At 46.4% G+C, this 26297-nt stretch overlaps 1 protein-coding gene across 6 annotated transcripts in view; it reads left to right on the top strand.

The window, feature by feature from the left end:
- Window positions 1–26297, top strand: part of KALRN (kalirin RhoGEF kinase) — a 640054-nt gene that overhangs the window by 274751 nt on the left and 339006 nt on the right. For all 6 annotated transcript variants that reach the window (XM_065877078.1, XM_065877079.1, XM_065877083.1 and 3 more), the window contains exons 7-10: window positions 2270–2461; window positions 6534–6665; window positions 7368–7598; window positions 25532–25654. In XM_065877078.1, coding sequence (XP_065733150.1) covers window positions 2270–2461; window positions 6534–6665; window positions 7368–7598; window positions 25532–25654 — 678 coding nt within the window. The remainder of the gene's footprint in view (window positions 1–2269; window positions 2462–6533; window positions 6666–7367; window positions 7599–25531; window positions 25655–26297) is intronic.

Below are 26297 nucleotides of genomic sequence, written 5' to 3'. Positions count from 1 at the left end.
TTATTGCTGTTCTTGCTTCCCTTCTGGCCAAAGGATACGAAGGTCTTTCCCAGGACAGGAGAACCCAACCACACTAGATAGAGTTGGAGAAATGTGTGTGGCGTGGGGAGGGTTTCCAGGATTCAAATCCAGTTTGGAAGGGCAGCTTTACTAGATGCTGCCATTGTCCCACTCATATCCCCTCAGTCCTCCCCGAGGGTCATCTGCAGACCGTTCCCATGCACAGCGACAGCTTCCTGTGTTTCTCTGCCCGGGGTCACTCTCTGACCTGGGGACTATGCTTGGCCTGTGTGTAGGTCAGGCTGGAAATGCCAGGGAGTAACTCCAGGAGAGACCTTCAACCATGAGTGATGGGACTTGTGCATAAATACCCCAGATCCCTCATCTCCCAGTGGGATGCTCAGAAGTGTGTTCTACACAGTCTTTCAAAGGTTTCAGGAGAGATGACCCCCAAATGCTCACAGCAGTAACCCACTAATGGACACATCCTTTCTTTATTTGCCTCCCTTCCCTCGTTGACTTGCCTACTCCCTCACTGTGCTTTCTGGGATCACACCCAAATAAACAGTCTGCCCCAAATCCTTGTTTCAAGGTCTGCTTTGGGTGGAACCCAAGCAGGAAATTTGGTGGAAATCCTAATGTTAGTCCCTTAAAAGACAGAACTATTAAAATTAGTATATGTCTTTTATCCCCCCATTTCTTTCCTTCTATTTCTAATTCAGAGTTGGTTTTTCTGTCAGTTCTATAAATAGAGTTTAATTTTAAGAAGAATCCATGTCCTAACTCAGAAAACAGGACTGATAATGATTCCCAAGTCTTTGAAGGATAGTTATTTCAAATAATAAGAGTTAGTAATATTCTAGTTCTACTAAGGAAACGTACTAGTCAGAAAGGTCTCAGGCCAGACTGAAGAAAGAGGTTACGCGTGGGGATCATTAGACATCAGGATGGATTTGTGTTCAAGTGCTTCACTTAACCTCTTAAACTTCCACAGAGACCTTTTAAATGAAGAGAGACCTTATCAACCTGGCTCAGGTTTGGGATGGAATGCTTGAGGTCAGGACAGCGAACATGAATGCGGACCATGAGGGAAGAGGGAAAGGAAAATAAAGAACCTTCATTAAACTTACCCATTATTAATGAACTACCGCTGAGCTAATAGAGCCAAGAGAAAATGCCGTTGCGGAAGAATATTTATTATCATATCAGAAGATTCATAACAAAGAACAAAGGTGTGCAAGCAACCTGCCACCCTAGTCCTCCTTCAGACAGACATTGTGTGAGTCAGAATAACTCCCTGTAGGTGCTACAATATTACTTGATTGTTTTGACACCTCAGACAATTAATAGGAGGTAGCAGTTAAAAATAATCATGCTCACTACTGTCTTTGTTTGTGCGTTTGTGGGTTTTTTTGTCTTCTTTCCTCCTGTAGAGTTTTCTGCTGGCCTCGTAAGGAGTGACACACATGGTCATGAATTTTTAATTGGCAATCAAAGATGGGAATGAATGTAAACAAAACACAGGGTGAGAGGAGTCAGCAGGGCCAGGAGAGCCCCACAGATGCCTTTTTGGGGTCAGGTGGGGAGACGTTCCTAAGTCACGTAGGGATAAGAAAGGGCTCCACAGATCTTACTTTAAGCATGGATATTGTGGCTTCATACGCTCTCTTTATTTATTTATTCACCTGCTCTCTTGGTGGGGGTAGGAACAGGGGGCAGCAAAGTCTTCACTTGGTGGTAGGAAGATGTGTGGTCGTCCTGTGGCGTGTGTCCTTTGTCCTCTTTGATGAGCACTGCTGCCCTGTTGTAGTTGGCAGTAATGCCCTGGGTACAGCTCTCTCCTGAGTTGAGAGAGGTGCCTTTGCCTCCTCCGGCTTTTGCCCTGGTCTGAGCCGTTGCTTCCGGAGAGAAACTCTCTGAAGAACCACGCTGTCCCCATGGCGTGAGCTCATAAGGTGATTGTGAGGATTATTAAGGCAGTCCATGTAAAGTGACTGCATTCGTGGGCATTAATAGTTGGCACAAAAACTATGTTGGTCCTCAAAATGAACGGGCTCAGTTACTGTACCTGCCATCTGCTGAAATCTCATAATATAAACAAAGACCTCCTTTGGGCTCAAAATGGATATGTTAATGTGGCCGATACTGGCCTCTCTCAAACTTTTTGTTTTGGGTAGCCTCCTTACCCACGTATTCCCCCACCCCAGGGTGCTCTGTGGGTGCCTTTTCAGCCTGCCCCACTAAGCACCCGCTCTCCCTTGCTTCCCAGAACGCCTATGTCAACATCAACCGCATCATGTCCGTGGCTTCCCGCCTCTCAGAGGCCGGCCACTACGCCTCGCAGCAAATCAAACAGATCTCCACGCAGCTAGACCAGGAGTGGAAGAGCTTTGCGGCCGCTCTGGATGAGCGCAGCACCATCCTCGCCATGTCCGCTGTGTTCCATCAGAAGGCTGAGCAGGTAAGGCCAAGGGAGCTGCTGTAGCCTCTGGTGGTGGGAAGCGCAGGGGCAGGGGCAGGGGCAGGGCAGGGCAGGCTGGGAGGACATACACTGAGGTGTAGCGAGCCCCTCCTCTCTTTTTGAAACACCAAAGACCGTGCTGAGCAGTTTTGACAACAACCCATGTTCTAGTACTGTCATGGCCCCTGTGTACCCAAAGAGACATTGGTAACTCTTGGAGGCTTTGCTTAACATTCAAGCAGGAAGAAACCCAGAGCTAACTATTCTGCTTAGTAGTTTATCGTTGGACGTGTGTGTGCACGCACGTGCATGTGTGTGTGTGTGTGTGTGTGTGTGTGTGTGTTTTGACTGCTTAGTTTGCATTCCATAAGCATAGACCAAAGGGCTGAAACTAAACTGATCGTTGAGTGCTGAGAACAGGGGGAAACTAATTTTACATGAAGCATTTGCTGTGGATAATAATAATGTAATAATAATGCAGTGAACAGAAATAATAATTACTTGTTGCCATTTACTTACTGGCATTGGCCAGTGACATTACTTACCCATTTTACAGAGAGGAGCAGGAAAGCTCAGAGAGATTAAGTAAGCTGCCTAAGATCCAGTGGCATGCAGCAGCTGACTCTAACCAGCCTAGGGAGAGCCAATGGTTAAATTTTCAGGAATTTTATGAGCTGGTTGTTAAACATAGCCATTACTTTAAACTATATAAATTTAAATTAAATATATCACATTAAAAGCAAAGGTAATAAATACTCAAAACTCATCATTTTCAATTATTTTACTAGATTTTATTATTTTCTATGTTCTTGAGATTATTTCTATGTTATATACACTCTCTCTCTCTCTCTCTAACACACACACACACACACACACACACACACACACACACACACAACAATAAACTACTAAGCAGAATGTAAATAGGCTCTGGGTTCCTTCCTGTTTGAATGTTAAGCAAAGCCAGCAAGAGTTACCATTTGTCTCTTTGTCAACATTTATGTCTGTTGTAATAGTATACAATTGTGTGCTACTGATCACCTCATCCCAACTACATATTTGGTGATGTTGCAATGGTAGCCTGAAATAGGGCAAGATAAAAGTTTTACACCATGGAAATCATCAAGTGTTAGAAACCAGGGCTTGATTTGTTGTTTTATTGATTGTCTAGAATCTTAAGAAAATGAGAGAGAAAATATTTTAAAATGCAGATTAAGCCTAAAAATGTGCCCTGTGTATAGCTGTTGCATTGTGAATAGAACACAAAATCAAGGAAATATTCTTCTGATATTCAAAAACTATTATTGCATTTAGCAAAGAAGTCACTTAAAACCACTGATGAATGAGTAATGTTCTGACATAAGTCTCCAGGTATTTTTCACTTTTGTCTTACATCTTAACAAAAGTGAAAATATCAACCAGCTTTTGTGTTGGAACTATATAAGTTTGTCGTTTACAAACAAAAGCATGTGTGAGAATCAATTCGTCACATGGAATTTATCATAAGCATTCTATGTGTTATTATTCTTTGTAAATTATGTGCTACACATCTTTTATAGCAGTAAAGTTTATAACACTTGTGTGTGTATTACATACACACGTATATGCTGGTTATTAAAAGTTTATTAATATGCCCTTGTGAAAATCACACAATTAATCGATAGGCATCTGGGATCAGGTGTGTCTAACATTAAAGCCTATGGTCTTAACCCCTAAATTTCTTTCTTTGTATGACATATGGGTAGCTCACAGATAGCACAGAGTCAGACACAAGGTCATACCTTAAAACTCTTCCTCTGTTACCCACCTAACATGGAAGGCAGCATGGAATAATTGAAAGAGTCTAGGTGTTGGGCTTCCCTGGTGGCGCAGTGGTTGAGAGTCTGCCTGCCGATGCAGGGGACACGGGTTCGTGCCCCGGTCCAGGAAGATCCCACATGCCGCAGAGCGGCTGGGCCCGTGAGCCATGGCCGCTGAGCCTGCGCGTCCGGAGCCTGTGCTCCGCAACGGGGGAGACCACAACAGTGAGAGGCCCATGCACTGCAAAAAAAAAAAAAAAAAAAAAGAAATAAAGAGTCTAGGTTTTGATGCCAGACACAGGTAAGTTCTAATCATTAACTCTTAGGCAGGTCACCTCAACATTCTGAGCTTGTTTCCTCATCTCTAATGTGGGGATGATCATAAATCTCACAGCACTGTTATAAGGATTAGAGATGGAATATATTAGGTGCTTAGTGTGTTTTTTAAATGGTAGACATCACCAAAGATCTGTTGGTATCTTTGTATTTCCTCCACCTGTGTCTGTTTCCATCTGAGACCTTCCCAAAGACTGAAAGTACTCGTGTTATAAGTCAAGAGCAGCCCTACACATTAAGAGGAATCTAGCCTTTTGTTGTTGTTGTTGTTTTAAGATGATGGTGGTAGTACCTGAGAATATTCACGTCTGATCTCCTGTCCTCTCTTCAACCTATTATTTGCACACTTTGTTCAAGGTTTCTCCAGATTGGCAAGGGGGGTTCAGTGCCTCCCTCTGTCTCTGTCTTTCTCTCCTTGAGATGACCGTTTCGTGGGATCTACTATAGGACTCTGGTTAGAGTATTACAAAGAAATCCCAAAGACCTTGAAGAGGTGCTCCCCCAACGACTGACACACACTGTCAAGTTACTTTCAGGTTCCTTTATGAAATGGTTGTTGATGGAGCGAGCAGCTTCTGAGATATTAGCAAGCACATGCAACCTGATCCTGGGTGTCACCCAGCACTCTGTCAGAATTGTTAGGAGACGGCTTACTGCGATTAAAAACATACAGAATGAAAAATCAGCTGCCACAGCCAAGTGGCTAAGGACTGAAAGCTGATGTGATACCAAGAGGGGGACTCAGGCAGTTGTAGAAACGCAGTACCCGGATTGAGAGTAACTGGAGGACTCAGCTTCTATTTGCTGTTTCCTGACTTGGATTAGTTTAGATGAGAAGCAATTTTATTTGTATCTATTTTTTAATGCAATTTCTCGGGTATTGCCAGTCCTTCAGGGAAACTCATAAACCATGCTTCTTTTTAGCTGGAAAGCATACACACACACACACACACACACGCACGCACGCATGCAAACAGTGGATTCAAGGCTAATTTTTCCATGCATTTATGTAGGCAGCTCTTTATTGTCCTCAGATGGGCTGTTCTAGGCAATGAGATAAAAAGGTATTTAGGCAATTAATTTAAATGGAGCTGTGCACCCAGGCAAGAAGAATCACAGACAGAAGCACTCCAGACTGTTGGGTGAAGAATTATTTGCATTTTAGAGGTGTATTTTCCACCCAATAAATCTGAGTGATTTCAGTTAGCTCACCCTTTGTGCATGGAGACCCATAGTCTCCCACAGTTGTTAATTTTAATTTTTAAATAATTTGATATCTGTCAAGATCTGTATCTATATATCACAGCCCAGGAGCCGCTCTAGACACAGTACAGTCTGTCCCGCTGAGCTGCCCTCCCCTCTCCCACCCCTTGGGGTTCTGACCCAATAGCAGGGATCTTTTTGAGTGTTAATCTCCATCCTCTGTGGGAATGGTCTCTGCAGGTTCCCTGGGGTGCCTGATGGGCCTGAATGAGGCATTCTTTGCTACTCTTCACAGCTCAATGTCCACACTATAAAGCACATGTGTGGAAACATCCCATTTCATTATATGTTGCCTCTCACTTGTACCTGTGAGTGTGCACAGGACAAGAAGCTCTCACATACACGTCATGTAGTGAGCTGTTTGCACACCTGTATTTTATCATCAGTGTGTGGATATAACCTGTTGAACATGAAGACAACTCCCACCCCCAGCAGTTTCATAATAGTCATCTTTCTTTATGGAAACCATACTTCCTAAACAGGTACTGGGTCTGACTTCTTACCTGGGGTTGCTGTTTGTAAAATTAAAGAAAAAACTCCACTGTCTGCAGTAGTCTCTGAAGGCTTCCAGAGTTCCTGATGCTTCTTCCCAAGGTATCTGACCGTCTGTACATAATCTGCACATTGCCCGCCCCCAGTGCTCCCACACTGACCCAGCCGGCATCTCCTTCCAGTTCCTGTCGGGAGTGGACGCCTGGTGCAAGATGTGCAGTGAAGGTGGCCTGCCGTCTGAGATGCAGGACCTGGAGCTGGCGATCCACCACCACCAGTCCTTGTATGAGCAGGTGACCCAGGCCTACACAGAGGTGAGAACCCAGCGGACACCCAGGGGTTCTGGCTGTGTATAGGGGTATGGGGGTGTGGCAAGAGTACCGGCCTGTGTGCTATGAAATAGCCTGAGTTGGACTAAGAAGAGAGGCCATTTTCCTCCTTCTGGAGACATCTTTAAGATCCTTGATCTGTTAATGATGCTGTCGAAATGCAGCCATTGGCAGGAACCGCCTTAGTGCGCATGCGTGTACACACACACACACACACACACACACACACACACACGCACGCACGCACGCACGCACACACGCACACACCCCTACCTCACCCTATTTGTGAAGACCGGACTGTCTCTTCTGTGGAAGGACTGTAAGAAAGCAAGGCTGTGCTCCTCTGGAGTTGCTTCCTGTCTGGTGGACGGGAATGCACACACTAGCCCTGCCACCCCTTTTATGAAGCAGCTCATCAAAAAATACTAATTTTCTCACTGGAAGGTCCAGAGCACAACTGGCTGCAGCCCCAGCACCTCCTCTCCCTCCGGATTCCGGGGTGCTCGGCCCTCCCCGGGCTGCAGGCTGGGCACTGTGGCAGCGCTGGTGGCACACTCCTTGGTTGTCATGGGTGTTGGTAGGACTGAGATTCTCAGTCCTCATCAGGGTTGCCAGCGGGCTTGCCTTGCCTCCCTATGCCCCTCCTGCCCCTCTACTCCCTGGACTTGACCTCTTTCCCTCTTACAGGTCAGCCAGGATGGCAAAGCACTGCTGGATGTGTTGCAGCGTCCCCTGAGTCCCGGGAACTCCGAGTCCCTCACGGCCACAGCCAACTACTCCAAGGCAGTGCACCAGGTGCTGGACGTGGTGCATGAGGTGCTGCACCACCAGCGGCGGCTCGAGAGCATCTGGCAGCACCGCAAGGTGCGGCTCCACCAGCGGCTGCAGCTCTGCGTCTTCCAGCAGGACGTCCAGCAGGTAACAGACTGCTTCCCTGAGCCTGGCATCTGTCTCAGGCAGGCAGGCAGGTGGCACAAGTCCCTGACCTAGGTGATCAGGCCTGGGAACGCCTGATTTATGGAGGGAGGAGGGCAGTTCAGCCCCCAGCTTCACCCCTCCACACCATCCGGACTTGTTAATTGATGCTTCTCACTTAAGCAGCTTTACAGACAGGCCTTCTCACCCTCCGGTGTTGTGAAGGGAGGCTCAATCTGAGAGACAGCAATTCCTTGCAGTCATGACATTGTTTTCTTTGGGGGAAGCTTGACAGTCCCTCAGGCATGAGCTCTCTGGACAGCTCCGGGTCCTAGGGGGTTATCTGAGCGCTGTCGGAGCTGGACCCACAGTGTGCCCACTTCTCAATCAGGGATGCAGGTGGCCTGCTAGAGTTGGGGTGTGGTGGGGTACAGGGCCTTTAGGGGATTCTTTGGCAAGCTTGGATTTGGGAAACTAGATTTAAAACAAGGGCTGTTGATAATTGTATGTTCTGTGATTAGAGGTTACTCCTGGCTTAATCTGTTTTTTGCATTATTATAAGAGTCATAGCATTTTTCTTTACCACAAATAATAAAGAAATTGTTGTTTCTAACTATGAAAGGACAGCCTTGCCACAAATGCCCTTTTGGATGAAATGACACATTCTTTTTTCCTCATACTTCTCTGTCTGTCTCTTTGGGGACCCCTGGGAGCTTTTCTTTGAGGACTGATAGCTGGGGGGGAGGGAGAGCTTGTTGGGAGCTGGAGATGGAAGTTAAGGTTTAGCATCATCTCCCTGCTGGTTCACTGTGAGAGGCAGGGGTGGGAGCGCTCGTGTTCTCAGACTTTTCTGTGGCCACCTCGTAATTTCAAGATTATACATATAAAATAACATTTCACTCTCCTTCCACACCTCCTGCGGTGTTGACCAGATGTAATCGAAAAGTCTGTCAAAATATACATGGAAAATTGAGAGCCAGCTGGACATGTCTTTGGAGTGTTGGTTCCCCTCACAGCTGTTGTTGGGGGGCCCTTGTACTGGGTATCCTGTGATGGAGACAGGTTGGAAGGAGAGCGGGGCATCCTATCAGGGGTCATGACGCCCTCTGGGTGTGGGGTCACCACCGTGCAGTCAGCCCCAGGAGTAGACAGGCCTTCAGGAGTGTCCCCCGTTCTTGTGCTGCCCTAACTCCTTTGTAGCCTCTGTCCCCCGGCTGGGGCAGTGATGAGTCATCGGAGGCGACACTTCAGCCTCAGGAGAGATGGGCACTGCTCATGTGCTGGCCCCAGCTCTGAAACCCTTGTGGGGCTTGCTGGGGATGGAGAAGCAAATGCATCAGTTGTCTGCTCCTGCCATCTGGAATTGTTCAGATCAACGTATCATCTCTGAGCACAGGAGAGCACAGGGTTGGTCTGTGATTGGGACAGTTAGGTGGCAGCCTCCAGAGGCACACAGAAGGTGTCACCACTTCAGTGAACTCTGAGTGACTTTTGCAGATTTCTGGACCATGTTTTGTGCAGCTTCCTTGGTGTGCTCTTCGTCTTCCTGCTGTTTTCATGGCTGTTGTACTAGGACGGGCGCTGGAGAGGGGCAGAGGTGCTGCAAGGAGGGTGGGCGAAAGGCTTCCCCATCAGGAGGGCAGCATCCAGACGCGGACTCTCTGGGAACAGCTGTTATCAGACTTTTCTGTGGCCATAGTGACATCTACACTAAAGCTGGGGAAAAGTATAATGAAAACTACACCGGTGGCTGTTCTACATCACGCTCTAAAAATGAGAGCATTTCTGGAATGGAGGCCCTATCAATTCATCTCTACAAGATGAATCACATGGTTGGCACTCACCAAAAGCAAGTAGAAGATTGTGAGGTGGATGTAAAGGGGTTTGGATTTTCCACGAGGACTGAATTCCCCAGGGTGACTGATTCCATTGTTCTTTTCGGGACGTGTGAATGTGACTTCTGGGGACACGACGTCATTCACCCATTGTCCAGCTAACTCTCACTCACCAAATATCTGACACTGGGACAGATGCACGAAGAAAAATGTGAAAACCAAGGGCTACGAAACCTGGTGTGGGTTTCAAATGCTTCCTGACACCCAAGCGAGCGTTGATGCCTGACCGGTGTGAGTTGGCACTTCAGAGAGCACTGAATATAATGCACTCAGTGGTTCCAGTGATGGACTCGGACTCTGGTCTCCTGACTCCCAGGCTTACGGGAGCCTTTCCTAGTTTTCAGAATCAGACTGGACAAGCAGTTTCCCTGCTCCATGCTCCCACGATTTTATTTAATAATACACAAACACACGCAAACAATAATGTTAACTCAAAGGTCAAAGTGCTATTGGAATTTTATAAATTTATCATTTTTTATTTTGCATGCTTCATCTCTTCTTTTCCAGTATCTCCTTGAGAGTAGAAGCCATGGCTGCTGCTGTCTGGCATGAAGCTGGGGTTCTCTTTATATTTGATGACTTGAGTTGAAATTATTATTGGAGGCCCCCTGTTTCTGCTTCTGTGAATTGAACACCATCTAACCCTCCCTCCCAACCCATCCAGTAGCTGCCTGTGAGTAGCTGCAGTCTGTTTGCAGGAATTGTGATGTGAAAGTCTGAAGGTCCCAGGTATTTCCTAACAGCCCGGGCAGAGGAGTCGGGGACATACATCAGTGCTACAGAGTATCCCGGTACTCATCAGCTATTCAGCAAGCATGGGTCTGGGCAGTGGGCCCAGCACTGCACTGGGTTCTGGCAAGATGCCTGGTTAGGTAGAAAGGCAACAAGACATACACACTTGAAAACAGAAAGGTCCGTGCTACCCGAGCATGCCAGGCGGTGTGCAGGGCAATAGAGTGTTGATGGGACACTTACAGGCAGAGGTGTGAAAAGTCAGAGTTGGTGTCTTGAAGGAGGAGAGAATTGATTGAACCATATAGTCTGGATCCAAGACCCTTGAGCACGTTTGGGGTCTAGAGATATTTACTCTGCAGCCTAAGTGGGAAGCTTGTGAGCGAGCATCGGTGGCTAGGGCGATACAGCATTACGGATAAGAGCATGGACTCTGGAGCCAGATGGCCTGAGTTTAAATCCTGCTCTGACAAGTTTTAGCCATGGGACCTTGGGCAAGTGGCTTCACTGCTGGTGCTTCAGTTTCCTCACCCCTAAAATAGGAGCCATCACATACCTATCTCGTTGGACTGAAGGAGGTGCAAGCACAGCACCTGCCTAGCATGTAGTAGATCCTCCAGCAGTATTGTCTCGGTTTAGTCACATCCTCTTTGAGTGGTACTCGGGTGTCTCCTGAGTCTGGTGAGTTCCATTTCATTCAGTGATAAAATCTCAGAATTGCCGGGGACCTGGAAGAGCATTCAGTCTCACCTACTATAGGGTCAAGAAAATTGAGACCCAGAGATGTAAAGCAACTTGGCCATAACCACACAGCTAGTTGATGGTAGTGCCAGGACCAGAAGCTAAGTCTTCTGGCTCCCAGTCCAGGTGTCCTACAGAAAAACCACACAAGAGAAGAGCCAGGCGGATAGCGATGGAGAACAGAAGAGAGACAGGAGAGACACACACATACTAACGTAGAGAGGGGAAAGACAGATCACATACACACACCCTGAAACAGGGAGAGAGGAGAGACAGAGACAGACAGTGGAGGATGGGAAAGAAAGGGAGAGAGATTTAAAGACAGAGAGCAGAGAAACAGACATACCTGGGCTGGGAGGAGAAAGAGAAAGAGGAAGGCTGGGGGAGAGACAGAAGAGAAAGAGAAAGAGACAGGGACTCCTGCTAGTGGAGAGATGGGGGAGAGCCAGCCAGCCTCTCCCCACACGACTCCTTGTCCCATTGCCATTTCTGGGGGTGGTCTTTTCCCAAATAAGAATACCTTGCCTAAAGCAGAGTAAAGCAGAGAGGTTGAAACCAAAGATAGACACCAGTGAATAAGAGACTCCATTTAAATATCTGCAGCCAGAGCTGGCCTGACACATCATCCCTGTGCTTAGCTCTCCCTTGGTTCCCCCAAAGTGTCCTCTTCTCCTCTGGGCTTTGAGGCGATGGAAATAAGTCTCTAAGGATCAGACTGGAACTTGGGTCCATTAAGCTGCAGAAAGGCATAGATAGAGTGCATCCACCGTAGTGTTGCTAGTGGAATAATGTTCAGTCCTGTTGTTGTTCCAGTTTAGAGTGGAACAGTACTGAGCAACAGCCATAAGAGCATCTATGACAGCATCAGCTCACCTCCGCCTTCTGTCTGTTCTTCTCTCCTAACCCTGTGGCTTCCCACAAGAATAAAGGACTCCTTTCAAGCCCAGATAGACCTGACTTTGCTGAGAAGAACAAGGAGTAGCTAGTCTTGATCTTTCTAGTAGATGCAAACTCCATTCCATTTTTTCATAGCCAGAACAACTATTGTGAGTATCACTGCAGGCCATCTGTTCTGCCTCCCTTTCTTCTTCTCCCTCCGTGTGGTGCAAGAATAAGTTGGTAAAGTGCTTTGGAACACCTGTGTGCAAGGCCCTGTACTAGGAGTTGGAGGTCTCTGGCCCAAGAGAAGACATATATACCCGAGGATGTATGAGTGGCACGTGGCTATCTGGGTTCAGGGCCAAAGAAGCAAGACAACAATGGGCTGGTGGAATCAGAGCAGAGAAAGTTCCCTGTGGGTGGAATGGCATTTGCACTGGTGCTTGGAGCTCAGGCAGAGGAGACGGAGGTGGGGAAGGCCAGGAAGTGGAGAGCTAAGTTATAGCCAGGGGACAGGAAGAGGAAATCTGAGTGCCTACTCTTGGCAGCAATAGAGGGAGGTCAGGCTGGAAGGGTTAGGAGTGGTCTTGGTGGGGTGGGTGGGACATGACCCATTTGAGGCTCCAGTGCCTTCCCTTAAAAGTAATGTGTTTTGCTTTTAAGCAGTCCAAAGGTGAGCGAGGGAGGGGCAGTGATGTCAGAATTTTCTGGCTCAGTGATTTTCCATTCTGAATGAGTGTATTAATATTAAAGTCCATAGTTCTTGTACTACAAATGAATCTCACCTGTTTCTATCAGGTTTTTCTGGAGCCCCCCGTGGAAAATTATAGCTTTTACTGTGTCAGCTCTTGCCTGCCAAAGAACATGTAAAAAGGATTTGAGAGTAATTTTTTAAAACTCCATATATTCACAATCTTTTACTTGCTGTAGTGACTAAAGCCCCTTAATCATACTAAACCAGTTTGGGCATTGTATAATCCAATTAACAGCTTTGCATAATAAAAGGTGAGCACTTTGGGTTACAAACAGCATGCTTAGTTAGAAAAAAGTGACTGGAATGATGATGGGTCTAGAAAAGAACTCTTCTTATAAGAAGGAACGATTAAAGCATCTAAGAAGGAAAATGCTCACTCAGGGTATAGTCCCAGATAGATGAGGGAACATACACAAGGGGGAGCCATCATCAAAAATCTGAAATGCTGACTAGTTAGTTACTTGGTGGGTATATTGGGGAGGAGATTCAAACATCAGAGGGATGGTTAGATTCCAACCCTGAGATTTGGTTCCTGGGATGAAATGTGTCTATAAAAGTTTTATTGTTCATAGCTCAGGATTCATCATCTTTATGAGCAATTGAGCATCTAATCACTTCACTTATCTTAATTAATCTTCCAACACTGTGAAGCGGGTGATGACTTTGGTCCTCATCTTATCAATACTAATGAGGAAACTGAGGCTTAGAAAGGTTAAGTAAACTTACACAAGGTCACACAGCTAGTGGCAGAGGAAGGCTATAAACCCAAGTCCACTGAATCTCTAGGTCCATGCTCTTAGCCTCTCTGCTATGCCCTGGGCACTATGTTAAGTGGTGGGAACGCAGAGAGACACGGATCCTGCCCTTGAGGGATTTATAAGTTAGTGCAGGGCTCAAAGGGCCCTGATAGATTGCTTGGTCCCAAGGGATCAGACTTGCCGTGTAGCCACTGACAGCAGAGATTCATGCCTAAACTCCCTGTCCAGGAAGACCCACACAGGCAGTCATACTCACACGCAAACACTCTTTCCCACCTGCTCCATCATTATAAAATGGCTCTCTACAGTTATTTAGCTCTAACACAAATGTCCCTAAGACAGGCACTACCCATTCTCACTTGTTTTTCATAACCATAATTATGTTAACTCAGTGTTGCTGATGCTTTTCTTTGTAGCGTATATCTTGAATAATGTCCATTTGCCCATGGTCGTATTTAGCAGTATTAAAGTTCTCAATTAAGTTTTGATGGTGATAATCCAATCCTTCGAATACATTCAAGTAGATAATAGATGATTCTATTATCATCTATCATCTTTCTGGCAGGGTGAGAGTCCAGAAAGTGAGCAGGGTTGAGGCTTGGCTGAACTGAGGGAGTAAGGGAGGGGAGAAAGAGAGGGCTCTGCTGGTCAGGGTTGCTTTCTGATTGGAGTGAGGATGGGGAAACTTTCTCATCTGTCTCTTTGGTGTCACTGATCTTAGAAGGGGTGCTCCATCCCTCTACCCATAGTAGGAGGCTGGTACCAGAGGAGGGTCTGTTCCAGTCTTCTCCATGTATCCTCCAGCTAGAATTGGCAGGGCTGGGAAATGGGCTTCAGAGGCCTGCTCCTGATTTGCTGAGACCCTCCTGCCTGGAATTTCATGGACCCTTCACAGTCTGTACCTCACCCCCCTTCCTCTCTGCCCTGCTTTCTGCCTTCTCTTCCCTTGCCCACCATGGCCTTTCCCTGGGTGCTCACTTTGATTTTCTGAATACAAACTCTGTTGTGACTGAACAGTCATCCTTCTGTGATGAGTACTTTCCAAGGAAGGACCTGGGTGCCTCCATTTGGCAGGGTTGGGAATCAGGTGGGTCCTGGGAGGCAGTGAGAGAAGGTTCCTCCCCAGGAGTTACTGAGCCTCAGGGCTTCCTTGATACACAACAATTTTAAACACCTTTAATGTCCTCAATTCCTCTTTTATTACTATGTTAACAAATGACTAGACAGTCACCATCCAAGGTCACTTCTTTCTGATAACCCCTATGTTCGGCATGTCCTTGACCTCAACATGCTATTTCTGGAGCTTTGAATACCAGGCTAAAGGATAAAAGACTCACACTTTATAACTAGTGGGGAACTATTGAAAGATTTTGACCAGAGAAAACAGGTGATCAGAGTGAAGGTCTGAGGTCATTTAGTGCCAGAGGAGGACTGTGTTGGAGTGGGAAGATCCTAGGGCCACGGTCATGGGCTAAGGGGATGGGACAAGGGTAGATCTGAGAGCATTTATGAAAAAAAAAAATCACTGGAAATTGCCATCCATTTTATTAGAAGACAAGGGAGGTGTCAAGTGTGAATATGGGACTGTATTTTTTAAAGTGGGGTTCGTGGACCTGTTGGAGAACCCAACTCAGGTCCACTTGTCCAATGCACAGCAAAGCCAATCTACCGACACCGAGTTGTAGTGAAGGAGAGTACAGAATTTATTGTAGGGCGACGAGCAAGGAGAATAGGAAACTCGAGCTCAAAAGATCCAAACTCCTTGATAATTTTCAGGAAAGGGCTTTTAAAGGCAACATTAGGGGTGAGAGTCACAGGGTGTGTGATCAGCTGGACATTCTGATTGGTTGGTGGTGAGGTAACAGGGTGATGTTTCAGGAATCTTAATCATCAACCTTCTGGTTCCAACCAGTCTGGGGTCTGCTGCTTGTGGTCAGCGTGTAGTCACTGTCCTCCACTGGATGGGGGTTGTAGTTTCTGCAGAGCAGCTCAAAGATATGCACCAGATTGTTATCTACATCCCTTCAGGAGGAACTGGGAGTCCTGTGGCTCTATTGTTCTAATCATTAAGTGCATGAGCCTCCTTTTTGGAACTTGGGGAAGGCCAAACCAAAACCGGGGACTTGGAGGGGCTTCTGTATCCAGGAAGACCTCACAAGGTCCTGCTCAGTTTCAGTTCCCCCTTTTCTTTGATGTTCCTCAATCCTGAGGGGAACAGGGGCAGGACAAGAAAAGGAATACAGTTTTGGATAAAGAGGTTAATCATAAACCTGGCAGGGGAACTTGTTTTACGGGGACTCAGTTTCAGACCCCTGGCATTAAGGTCATCTGGGCAGAGTAGGGTCTTGTTAAGAACAGATTATCTGACCCTACTCTATACTTTTTGATTCAGTATCTATGGGTAAGGTGGTGCCTAGGTTTTAGAATGAACCCCAAGTGATTCTGAAGCGGTCTAAAGTTTGAGAACCTCTGACTTGAGAGATTCAGTCCTTAGTGATGAAAAGTGTGGTGACACCACAAACAGGAATCAAAGGCACCGTGTGAGGAGGTGCTTTCAGGGAGATGTCAAAGACAAAGACAATTTCCAGTCACCTCAGCCTGTTGGGAAGGGACAGGTGTGGGCTGCCTGGGAGTGGAGGGGTCCAAGGAAGGCGGCTGCTTTCTTAGCCGGCTTCCACCCAGCATCACATTTGTCAGGGCAAAGGACTGCGGTTCTAAGGGGGAAGAGAGTCTGTACACCTGCTAATGAGTTTCAGCTGAGCCCTCTCAGAAAAGTGATGGCTTTTCCCACCATAGCAAGACATTTATTTTGATCATACTTGTTCCAAAGAGGGGACAGAAAATGAATTGGTGGTAATTGGCCATTTCAAGTGGTACCCGCATGCTCTCCAGCCTCAGCTGACGGGGAGCGGGGTGGTGCCGGCAGAGAATGAGCTGCTCCCCTTCAGAGCTAGTGTTCAGTGTGCTGTGCAAGGAGACAGAAACAGTGATTTGATGGCTGTCCTGGGCGCTCACACACGTCATGCGCACTTGAGCTTTTAACAGAACAAAATGCGTGTGGACACCGACGGCATGCCACCTCTCCTTCCCGACCTCAGAATGCCAGCTTCTACACAGTCGGGGCTGGGCGCTGGGAGGTAACAGCTGAAGGGGGCCGTTCTTCAGTTTACTTAACACAACAGAATGCCTTGCCCGTTTTATCATGGATCAAATTATGACACAAACTTAATAACATATTTCAAATAAGATGATTGATCAGAGAGAGCCAGGGAGGGAATCAGGGAGTTGGGATTCTGATTTCACAGCCATTTGCCAGACAGCTCCCTTTCCTTTAATGGTTTTTGCCCTTTATCACACAGGAAGTTCTCACGTCAGGTTGAGTTCATTCACTCATTTATTCAGCAGATGCTCTTTGAGAACATAGCGGTGAACCAAACAAAGCCCCTGCCCGTGTGGAGCTTACATTCAGGAGGGAGAGAACACCATCACAAACAAACAAATAGCTCATAGGTGCTAGAATGACAGCAGGTGAGCTGAATGAATAAGCCGTGGGGTGTGTTTAAGAAGAGATTCCAAGCATGTGAAACGGGACCTACAAAGTCCTTGGGACCGGAATGAGCTGGGTGCATTCATGAAAATAGGAGGATGGCCAGAGAACCTGGTGAATAGAGAGGAGGGAAAAGGAGTGAACAGTTTGGAGAAATGGGCTGGGTCCAGATCACATCAGGCCTTATAAGCTATGGAGAGAATTTGGATTTTCTAAGTGTGATAGGAAACAGTTATAGAGTTTCGATAAGAGGAATGTCATGACTTGATTCTTGTTGAAAGAAATGTTATATTCAAAGATCTGGCTACTGTGTGGAGGGAGTAAAAGGAGGAAGACCACCTACAGGGCTGATGAGGGTGAATGAGGAAAGATGGTGGCTGGGACTAGGGTGGTTTTGAAGGAAATCAGTGTACAGGAAAGAGTAATAAGTAAGACAGGCTTGCAGCTAAGCAGTGAATTGTGGTGCTTTTGCTGATACAAGGAAAACTGGGAGAGGAGGGGAGTGGGGCAGAAGGGAATAAAGAGTTCTGTTTTAGATATGTTAAGCTTAAGGTGCCCATTATAAACCAAACTGGAGAGGAAGAGTAGGCAGCTGGGTACATGAGTCTCAATCTCAGGAGAGAATTAGGGCTGGAACTGTGAATATGGAAATTAACCAGCACATAGATGATATTTAAAGCCATGGAACTGGGTGAGATCATCTAGGGAGTAAGAGAAGAGAAAGAAGAGGTCCAGGGATGAACCCTCAGGCATTCCAAAATGTAGAGCCTGGGAAGACTAGGAGGATTCAGAAAAGTAGACAACAATGGAGATCAGTGAGCTGGGGGAATCCTCAGTGAGATGGCGTCTCAGGAGCCAAGGAAGAGGTGTTTCCAGAAAAGGGAGGCTCTTCCTCTTAGGCAGGGCTGAGCAAGGTGGGTCTCTCTGCAGGGTGGGAGGGCCGCAGTGGTCCAGGGAGGTCAGAGTGGAGTGGGCTGAGGATGGCTTTGGTGGGAGGGCATCCCAGCACTGGGAGTCCTCAAGGAGGGGTGGTCCAGAGCAGAGCGAGGAGGGAGTCCCTGTGCAGGCACAGCCTGGTGCAGGTGTTGGAGCCCAGGCAAGGTGAGCAGAGCAGAGAAGCGTGGCCTGGCATAGGTGTCAGGTGCATAGGTGCAGACAATGAGCAGGTCAAGGAGGTCATCCCTGAGGGGCAGGGGCTGTGCAGTGTCACAGCCTGGGCAGAGGGAGGAGGGCATCCATGCAGGGAGGGCAGCCCAGCTTAGAGGATTGGAATCTAAACAGGCTGAGGAGGTGTCCACACAGGGGGCTACCCAGAGGGGGTTTACTAGGAGGGGCTCTTGGAATCAACCCCTGAGGAAGGGAAGGGAAGAAGGAGGATTAGACAGAGAGTGAAGCTGAGCTGCAGTGTCATCTCAAGGGAATCCTCAGCCAGCCCTACCGGGCGTTCTGAAGATTATCTCGGGTTGGGGAGTGAAAACTGGGTCTTTGTACTCTGGAGTCTGTCACTGGGCACGGGTCAATGTAAGAAGGGGCTTTGGGCAAAGCCACTCTCTTCAGCCAAGGGTAATAATCCCCAAAGGGGACTGACACCCAAGGCTGTCTGCCTGCTGGTGACACTCTCAGCAGGGTGGTAAAAAGTCCTTTGTGCCACATCACAGCATCTGCAACCTCCATGGTCTCAAACTACCTCCTTCAAATACCTGTTAATCGCAAAGGAATAAGAGTGACTTTCTAGAAGAAGGCTGGAAGACACCACCCTGACCCGGTGATCAAAGTTAACGTCATGAGTAGTGGGGGCAATTCAAATGATATCCCACCTGATAGAATGCAGTGGGAAGAACAAGAATCATTTCTGTGTTATTCCTGATTCCGATCATGAGGAAACATCAGACAAACCCAAACTGAGGGACATTTTGTAAAGTAATAGACCTGTAACTATTAAAAGTGTCAAAGGCAGGAAAGTCGAGGGAAGCCTGAGGGACTCTTCCAGATTAAAGGGACAACTAAGCATGACACATGCTTCTGGCCTGCATCCTTTTCCTCTAAAAGTCAGTGTTGGGACACATGGGAAAACTTGAGTAAGGTCTGGGAATCAGATGGTAGCGTTGCTGCCAGAACCATTTGGGTTTGAATCCTGACTCCGCTATTTAGTAGCTGTGTGAGATCAGGCAAGTTACCTAACCACTCTGAGATTCATTTTCTTCATCCAAACATGGGGATAATAACTCTCACCAGCCCAGGGTTGTGGTGAGATAGCATAGATGAGATGGTGAGCGTGTGCCCTGGCCTAGTGCTGGACAAAGAGTGAGCCCTCCATAGCCTTTCCTTCTGAGGAGGGGAACTGCCCTACCCTCAATGTAATAAAATCATGAAATACTTGAGTTGGAGGGAGATTTAGGGAGATGATGTGATCCAACAGTCTCATTGGAGAAAGTGAGGTTCAGAGAGGAGAAGGCACACACCCAGCTGGGCCACAGCTGGTTAGGGGCAGAGCTGGGGTGAGAGCCCAGGTTCCTCTGTAAGTTGTGCTGTCTTTCATTTAGAATGATCATGATGGTACCACATTTTAATGATGCTTTAGGAACCTAAAGCACTTACATATTAACAGAGCTTAGACACCAACTTAAAACTCTGTGCAAAGGTGGTTGCCTCTAAATGCGGGGGCCTCCTGCACTGGGCTGGGAGATCCTTGAGGTCTTCTCCAACATTAAGATTCTATCATGTTAGAAGAATCCAAAAAATCAGAGTCCTGGGACAGAAAGCAGCTAGGCCCTTGATTTTCTCCCATTAACTCGGTTGTATTCATGGCCACTGTTCAGAAAATATCAATAGTTCTCTTCAAAAGGACTTTTCTCTTCTCCTTAGCAGCTAGAAAGGACTGTCTCCTCCCCTGAAAAGTACTCTGTCTTGATTGTATGCTGGTTGGAATAAACACAATTAGATGAGGAAGAAAGGGAGTGATTAGGGAATTATGCATAATGGCTGTTAGATTGGCTCCCAGATCCGGTTCAGGATGTGAGTATCTCGCTTGGAAAAGGCTGTTCTGGGAAAGGACTAATTCCGGTTGAAAAGTTGGGGCATGAGAGAGGAGAAAGAGCTTTACACGTTGTTTGCAAGACTGCCTGCCTGCCTGCCTTCGTGGGGAGGAGTCCCAGGCTGACCAGGGCTGTTGTTTCCAGTGATGGGGCAAAGATCAGGCCTCCTGCTGAATGCGCTGGCACAGCTTCTCCCAAGACAGTAGGCAGCCGTGTTTGCACTTGACAACTCATGGCTATAAACATTCATTGAGTATCTTCTGAGTGTGCGGTGCTGATGGGGAGACTGGGGGCAGGCGAGGGATGAAAGGGCAGGATACAGTGGTGAAAACCCCATACTTCTTCGGGAGCTACCTACCTGCCAAGTGGGGCAGTGGAGAGAGGGTGGATACACACAAAGGGAGAACTTTGAATGCAGGCTGTGAGAGGTACTAAGAGTTACCTATCTAGGGAGTACGGAGCTGGAGACATTCACCCCAAAGTTGTGTGTTGGGGCAATGAGTTTTGAGTTGAGTTGAGTTCAACATATCTCACGCAAACCCCTCTGTGCTGAGTACCATGCTGTGTCCAGGAATCACAGGGAGGTCAGAGTCTAGTGGGAGAGACCAGCCTGTGGGCAATAATCGTGGTTTGAACAGAACAGAGAAGAGTGACACCACCCCAGCCTGAGTAGATTGTTAAAGAGAAAAGGCTTTCCAAAACTAGAATTTGAGGTGGCACTTAAAAGATGAGTAAGAAGGAGCCCGGGAAGTGGATATAGGGAGGAAAAAGAGATGGACATTTCAAGTGAAGTGAAAAATAGCAAGAACAAGACTCAGGAGGTGAGAAGCAGTTTTTGGGGGTGTTGAGAGGTGGGGCAGGAACTCATTGGAGGTGGGGTTGGGAGAGGTGGACCTGTCGCAGAGGACTTTGCATGTCAGGTTAAGGGGCCCCTCAAAAACTATACCCCAGTGAAACGCCTTCAAGAATGCAAGGTTTAACTCCATGTAAGCCTAATTTATACTCTTCAGGTAGATTTTGTGTCCCTCACTTTTTTTTTATCATTAGGATCTGGCCATATTAGAAATTCATAATTTATTTTTAAACCTTAGTGTATAAAATAACTCCTTTGAAATTAAAGGCACATCTTGCCAGAATGAGATTGACGACTATCACTGGGTGCTACTTCCCACTCAGGTGCAGAGGCACACCTGTCATTTATCAAAACCAGAGCGTGGGGCTTCCCTGGTGGCGCAGTGGTTGAGAGTCCGCCTGCCGATGCAGGGGACACGGGTTCGTGCCCCGGTCCGGGAAGATCCCACATGCAGCGGAGCGGCTGGGCCCGTGAGCCATGGCCGCTGAGCCTGCGCGTCCGGAGCCTGTGCTCCGCAACGGGAGAGGCCACAGCAGTGAGAGGCCCACGTACAGCAAAAAAAACCCCAAAAAACAAAATAACAACAACAACAAAAAAAAAACAGAGCGTGAGTATGAAAATTGAAAGAAAACTTAACCAAAAAATCTGTCATCTTTGTGCTATCCCTTGTGACTCACTTGCTTCTGTAGCAGTGACAAGTTCCTCTTCCTGGGGGTCAGGCTTCCACCTGCTTCTGCATCACCCCCAGGCCCCATCACCATAATCCTGGCTGTTCTCTCCCCTAAATATTACTGAAACCTGTCTCTCCACGGACACTGCCACTGGCCTCGCCTGAGCTACCATCGCCTCTTGTCAGGATTTCCGCAGGAACCTCCTGTTTTCCTACCTCTGTTCCTGTCTTCCAACAACTGATTCTCCACAAAGCAGTCAGAGCGATAATTTTTAAATGCAGATCTGATGGTGTCTTTCTCCTCCTTCAGCCCTTCAGTGGCTCTTAGGCTAACGCTGCAGTCAGACTCAGCACACCAGGGCTCAGCTCTACCTGGTGCCTGCCGCCTCGGGGTGCATTTCCTACTTACACCTACTCAAACCATGCTGATCTTTTCAATTCCTAATTTGGTTAAATCCTACTGTCTCTCAGGCCTCACTTCTTCAGAGTGGACTTCGCTGACCGTTGGCACTTTTCACCCTTGCAATTAATGATGAATTGTGATCTCGTTACCCACCTAGACTGAGTTCCTGGAGTCAGGGCCGAGCCTGCCTTGTTTAATCCTGCATGCTGGGCTGTCCTAGTGCCTGGCGCTAGGCCACCATGAGGCTAATAATAAATATCTATTTGAATATGTGAATAGTCGTAGCCCACATGTGCTTCTCTGCATCCTGAAGACTCTTCCTTCAGACAAAAACAAAAGGAAAAAACCTCCTATTGTTGGAAACACTTCAATACCAATTCAAAGCCATCAATAGGTATGATTAACTATCATCCTGTACTCTCCTAACTACAACTGATAATTGACTATTTTAAATAAGATCTTTTAGATGAGAGAAATTACATAGGGACCAGCTAATAAGGGGTACCTTGATGGGTGCTCACACCTTGATAGGGTCCAGGGTAAGGCTAGAAACTCAATTTATTCTTCAACCAGTGATGTTCAGATTCTGGGACGCACCAGACTTCCAATGCTGCACATTAATTTACGGTGTGTCACATAATCGTTAGACACCACCGGTGTCTGTTCAGAAGCACCTTTCTCTGCTGTGCAGTCCACGTAGGAAGCTGGATTGTGTTCCCAGGGTTGGGAACCATGAAATCAAAGGTCAAGAGAGCATATGGCCTAAGTATTTGTACCAGGCCATGCTGGCTCTAAAAGAACTCTCTGAAACAAAATTGTCAGAAATCAACATTTTGAACAGTGCATCATATATTGATTCTGTTTCTCTGTCCTCAGATGCTTTTTCCGTCTCTATATATTACTAAAGTAGTCTTGTTCACGTCCTAAATCATTTGCTTTTGTTTTGTTAAATTGATTTCCCTGCAGTCCCTGACCCGGCATTGAGGTTGCATGTGTTTTCCGCACAGCTCCAGTTCTAATGGCAGCAGCTGTACTAAATGGAGGCAATGTAACGTCACAGAGCAAAGTTATGTTTAAACTAAGTAAAAGCCTCTCAAATATGAAATAGATTTTTAAGTGGTTATGGTAGAGCTGATTAAGTAAACTAAGTGTCACTAACTGAAAACTAATGGACATTTTAAAGAAAGCAAAATAAACAGGAAACAAATTGCTTTTTTTAAAAAGTTTAAAAGTTGTGAAAGCACCCCCAGGGAGTATAAAAGCTAACCATTTGTGAACTAGTAGATGAAAAACATTTGTCTCTAACCAATTTGCTTTAGAATATTATTTAGAATATTTATGAAAGCTAGAGATTAAAAATGAAAATGAATAAAATAAAATTCATGAAAAAAAGTGCCAGACAAGCAAGTCACACTTAACTGCTCAAAACAAAATTTTTTAAAAAAATTGTAACCTGAAAATACGTCATAAATTCCAAAGCACTCATGAAAAGCTATAAGACGGCTCCTTTGTATATAAAAATTATCTCCAACCTTCAGTTCATTCTCAAAAGGGGATTAATAAAAGTTTAAATATGCATAAAAATTATAAAACTACGCTATCCATGGTACACAATGTATGAGAAACTTTGTGACTAGAAATGTTTGTCTTTGACCTTGCATGCTGACACCCATCATCCTTGTGCGGTATAGAATGGGATCAAATTGTGGCAAATCAAGTAAAAATGCACTCTCCTGACTTTTGTTGCTGAAATATCACCATAAGTAACTCAAGAGAAAAGTAGGCTCTTCTTTATTCTAAGAAAAGAATATCTAAACTTCCTTTCAGTGCTGCCTTTCAGAGTTTGCAAAAGGTAAAAATTCAGTTCATTTACTATTGTAATTTCTTTTTACAGATGTGCCTCCAGAATATTAAAAAAATATTGCCAGAATTTGTTAAAGTGTTTAAAACCTTTTTAAAATTGAAGTATAGTTGATTTATAATATTGTGTTAGTTTCAGGTGTACAGCAAAGTGATTCAGTTATATATATATTTTTTCAGATTATTTTCCATTACTGGTTATTACAAGATATTGAATATAGCTCCATGTGTTATATAGTAAATCCTTGATGCTAAAGTGCTTAAAATCTTTACACTAATGTTTAGATAAAGTCATTTTTGCAAAAGCCTTCTTTTTTTCTTCATTTTAGTGGACAGTTACCTGACCTGGCTTTGTACCGTGCATTTTTGTTAAACCTCATTTTTATATTCATATGTGCATTTCTCTAACCAATACCATCTTGGTATGGCTTTATGATACTGCCACCTAAGACTTTGAAAGCTTCCATACTTTTTACAATTGCAGGCATAAATTTGTCTCAAATGTCAGAGGAAGTGACGCCAAAGGCTAAATTCCATAGAAACAGAACTCTCTTGTCTGCAGTCCAGGCAATGATTTGGTCTCTCTGCTTGCCACAGGGCAAATCTGTAGAAAAAAAACAGAAAGAAAGTGCCCTTTAAACAGGGCTAGTTCATCTAAATCATTTTCCCAAAAGTCATTCTACAGTCTGAGAAAGCTAGTACCTCATTAATCAAATGTTTAGTTGACGTTTACTATAGTAGGAATAGAGTGGGCTTAGTTGAGTCTTGGCAGGATCTGCAACAGGTGTGTCTGTGCTGTAATTCTGATTCAGTTGTAGCCATCTGATTTAGTGAGTGCCAACTCCTCAGGGCCCAAATGAACCGTTTCCCTTCTCCCTGGAGGCACACATTTTTGTTGGGTTATGTGGACAAATGCAAAATGGGCTAAAGGCTTTGATCCTCCCTACATTTCAAGGCTTTTACTAAGGGCTTTCCACTCCCCCGTCAAATACCCCTCAGGACAACATATTTTCTCACCTAAGCATCGCCTCACTCATCCCTCTACTGCTCCAGCCACCTGTTTTCTAGCTTCTCACAACTCCGAGGAAAATGTCTTGAGGCCAAATCACTAGCCCTTAAGCCTGGAGAACATGGAGTCTCTACTGCTACCCAAGAGCATCATAGATACTAAAGACCTTACTTTATTTTGTTGGTTGGTTGGTTGGTTGGTTGATGTTGATTGGAGGAGAAAGGTGGAAAGAAGCCAGAGAGGGCAGTTGTCCTGGTGATCAACTCTCTTGAGCGTAGCTCCAGTTAGGGACTGACTACTCTGGACTTTGCTCCCAAGATTAGGAAGGGAGTCCCAGGAGAACAATATGGTGGGATCCCCATGACTTGATGCCACTGCCATGAGCATTTTTATGGTGGAGTGAGTGCCAAGGAACTGCCCTGACCTGACACTGCTTAATTTCCTGCAAATGTGTCTGACTTTATATGGTTGGAGTCAAAGTAGTGAGAGGGTTAAACTGTGCCTGGCGGTCTGTGTAACTTGTTTAAAATAATGGGCTAATTAAGGCTGAGAAAACTGAGAAAGTGATGAGGGGATATTCTGGAGATCAAAGAGGAAGAGCTGAACTTAGTTAAGGGTGGGATTGTTGTATTGCCAATGACAGTAATGAAATCCCTGTGTCCACCGTGGATTGAACATTTACACCTGGACTGCTGCTTTCTGATTGGGACGGGCGGGGAGTCTAATAGCCTAGCAGTCACACATGTTGTCACGTGTCTTTTGCCAAGAAGTCATTGTTTCTGTCTTCCTTCAATGACTAGGTGTTAGACTGGATTGAAAACCACGGCGAGGCCTTTCTCAGCAAGCACACAGGGGTCGGGAAGTCTTTGCATCGAGCCCGGGCCCTGCAGAAGAGGCACGATGACTTTGAAGAGGTGGCTCAGGTGAGATGCTGTGTATGCTTGTATGCGTGTGTGGAGCGGTGAGGGAGACCAGGGCTGTGGCTTTGGTGTTTGGTGGGGCACGTTGGGTTGATAGCCCATGGCTTCTGGGCTGCCTTCCCGCCTGATGCAAGGAGACCCTTGTCTGCTCTAGGATCACTAGGTGAGTGGTAAATTAGTATTTTGTCAACTGTGATCAGTTGCAGTAGAATGAGTAAGGCAGGGAAGGGGCAGCTGGGAAAGGTATCACTAAGGGATGGAGAGGTGGTTGCTGCCAGAGTAGCGAGGGTGACAAAGCTAGAGTTTGCCACATCACGGCTTTAGCCAGGGCTGGCTCTGATTCCATTACACAGGCAGCCCTCAGTGGGGGAGTCCTGCTGGGCATTGTCCAGAGCCCCAACCTCACCTGGGGAGGTGACCAGCCCCAGACAGATGTGAGCTGTGGGTGTGAAAGGAGAGGGCCTGCCAAGAGCCAAAGGAATCTGCTGGTGGACAGGAAGTAGTGGGAGTGGACCTAGGGGAGCTGCAAGGGATGCTGGAGGGTGAGAGGCCTGACGGAGCCAGAGAGACCGTGTCAGCAGCGACCTAAACCTGCGGAGGCAGGTAGATGAGACCCAACCTATGGGATAAAGAAAACCTCATAGAA

This window comes from Phocoena phocoena, chromosome 4 (genome assembly GCF_963924675.1).
Source record: "Phocoena phocoena chromosome 4, mPhoPho1.1, whole genome shotgun sequence".
In the NCBI taxonomy this organism is placed as follows: Eukaryota; Metazoa; Chordata; class Mammalia; order Artiodactyla; family Phocoenidae; genus Phocoena; species Phocoena phocoena.
This window is presented reverse-complemented; position numbering and strand designations above follow the sequence as displayed.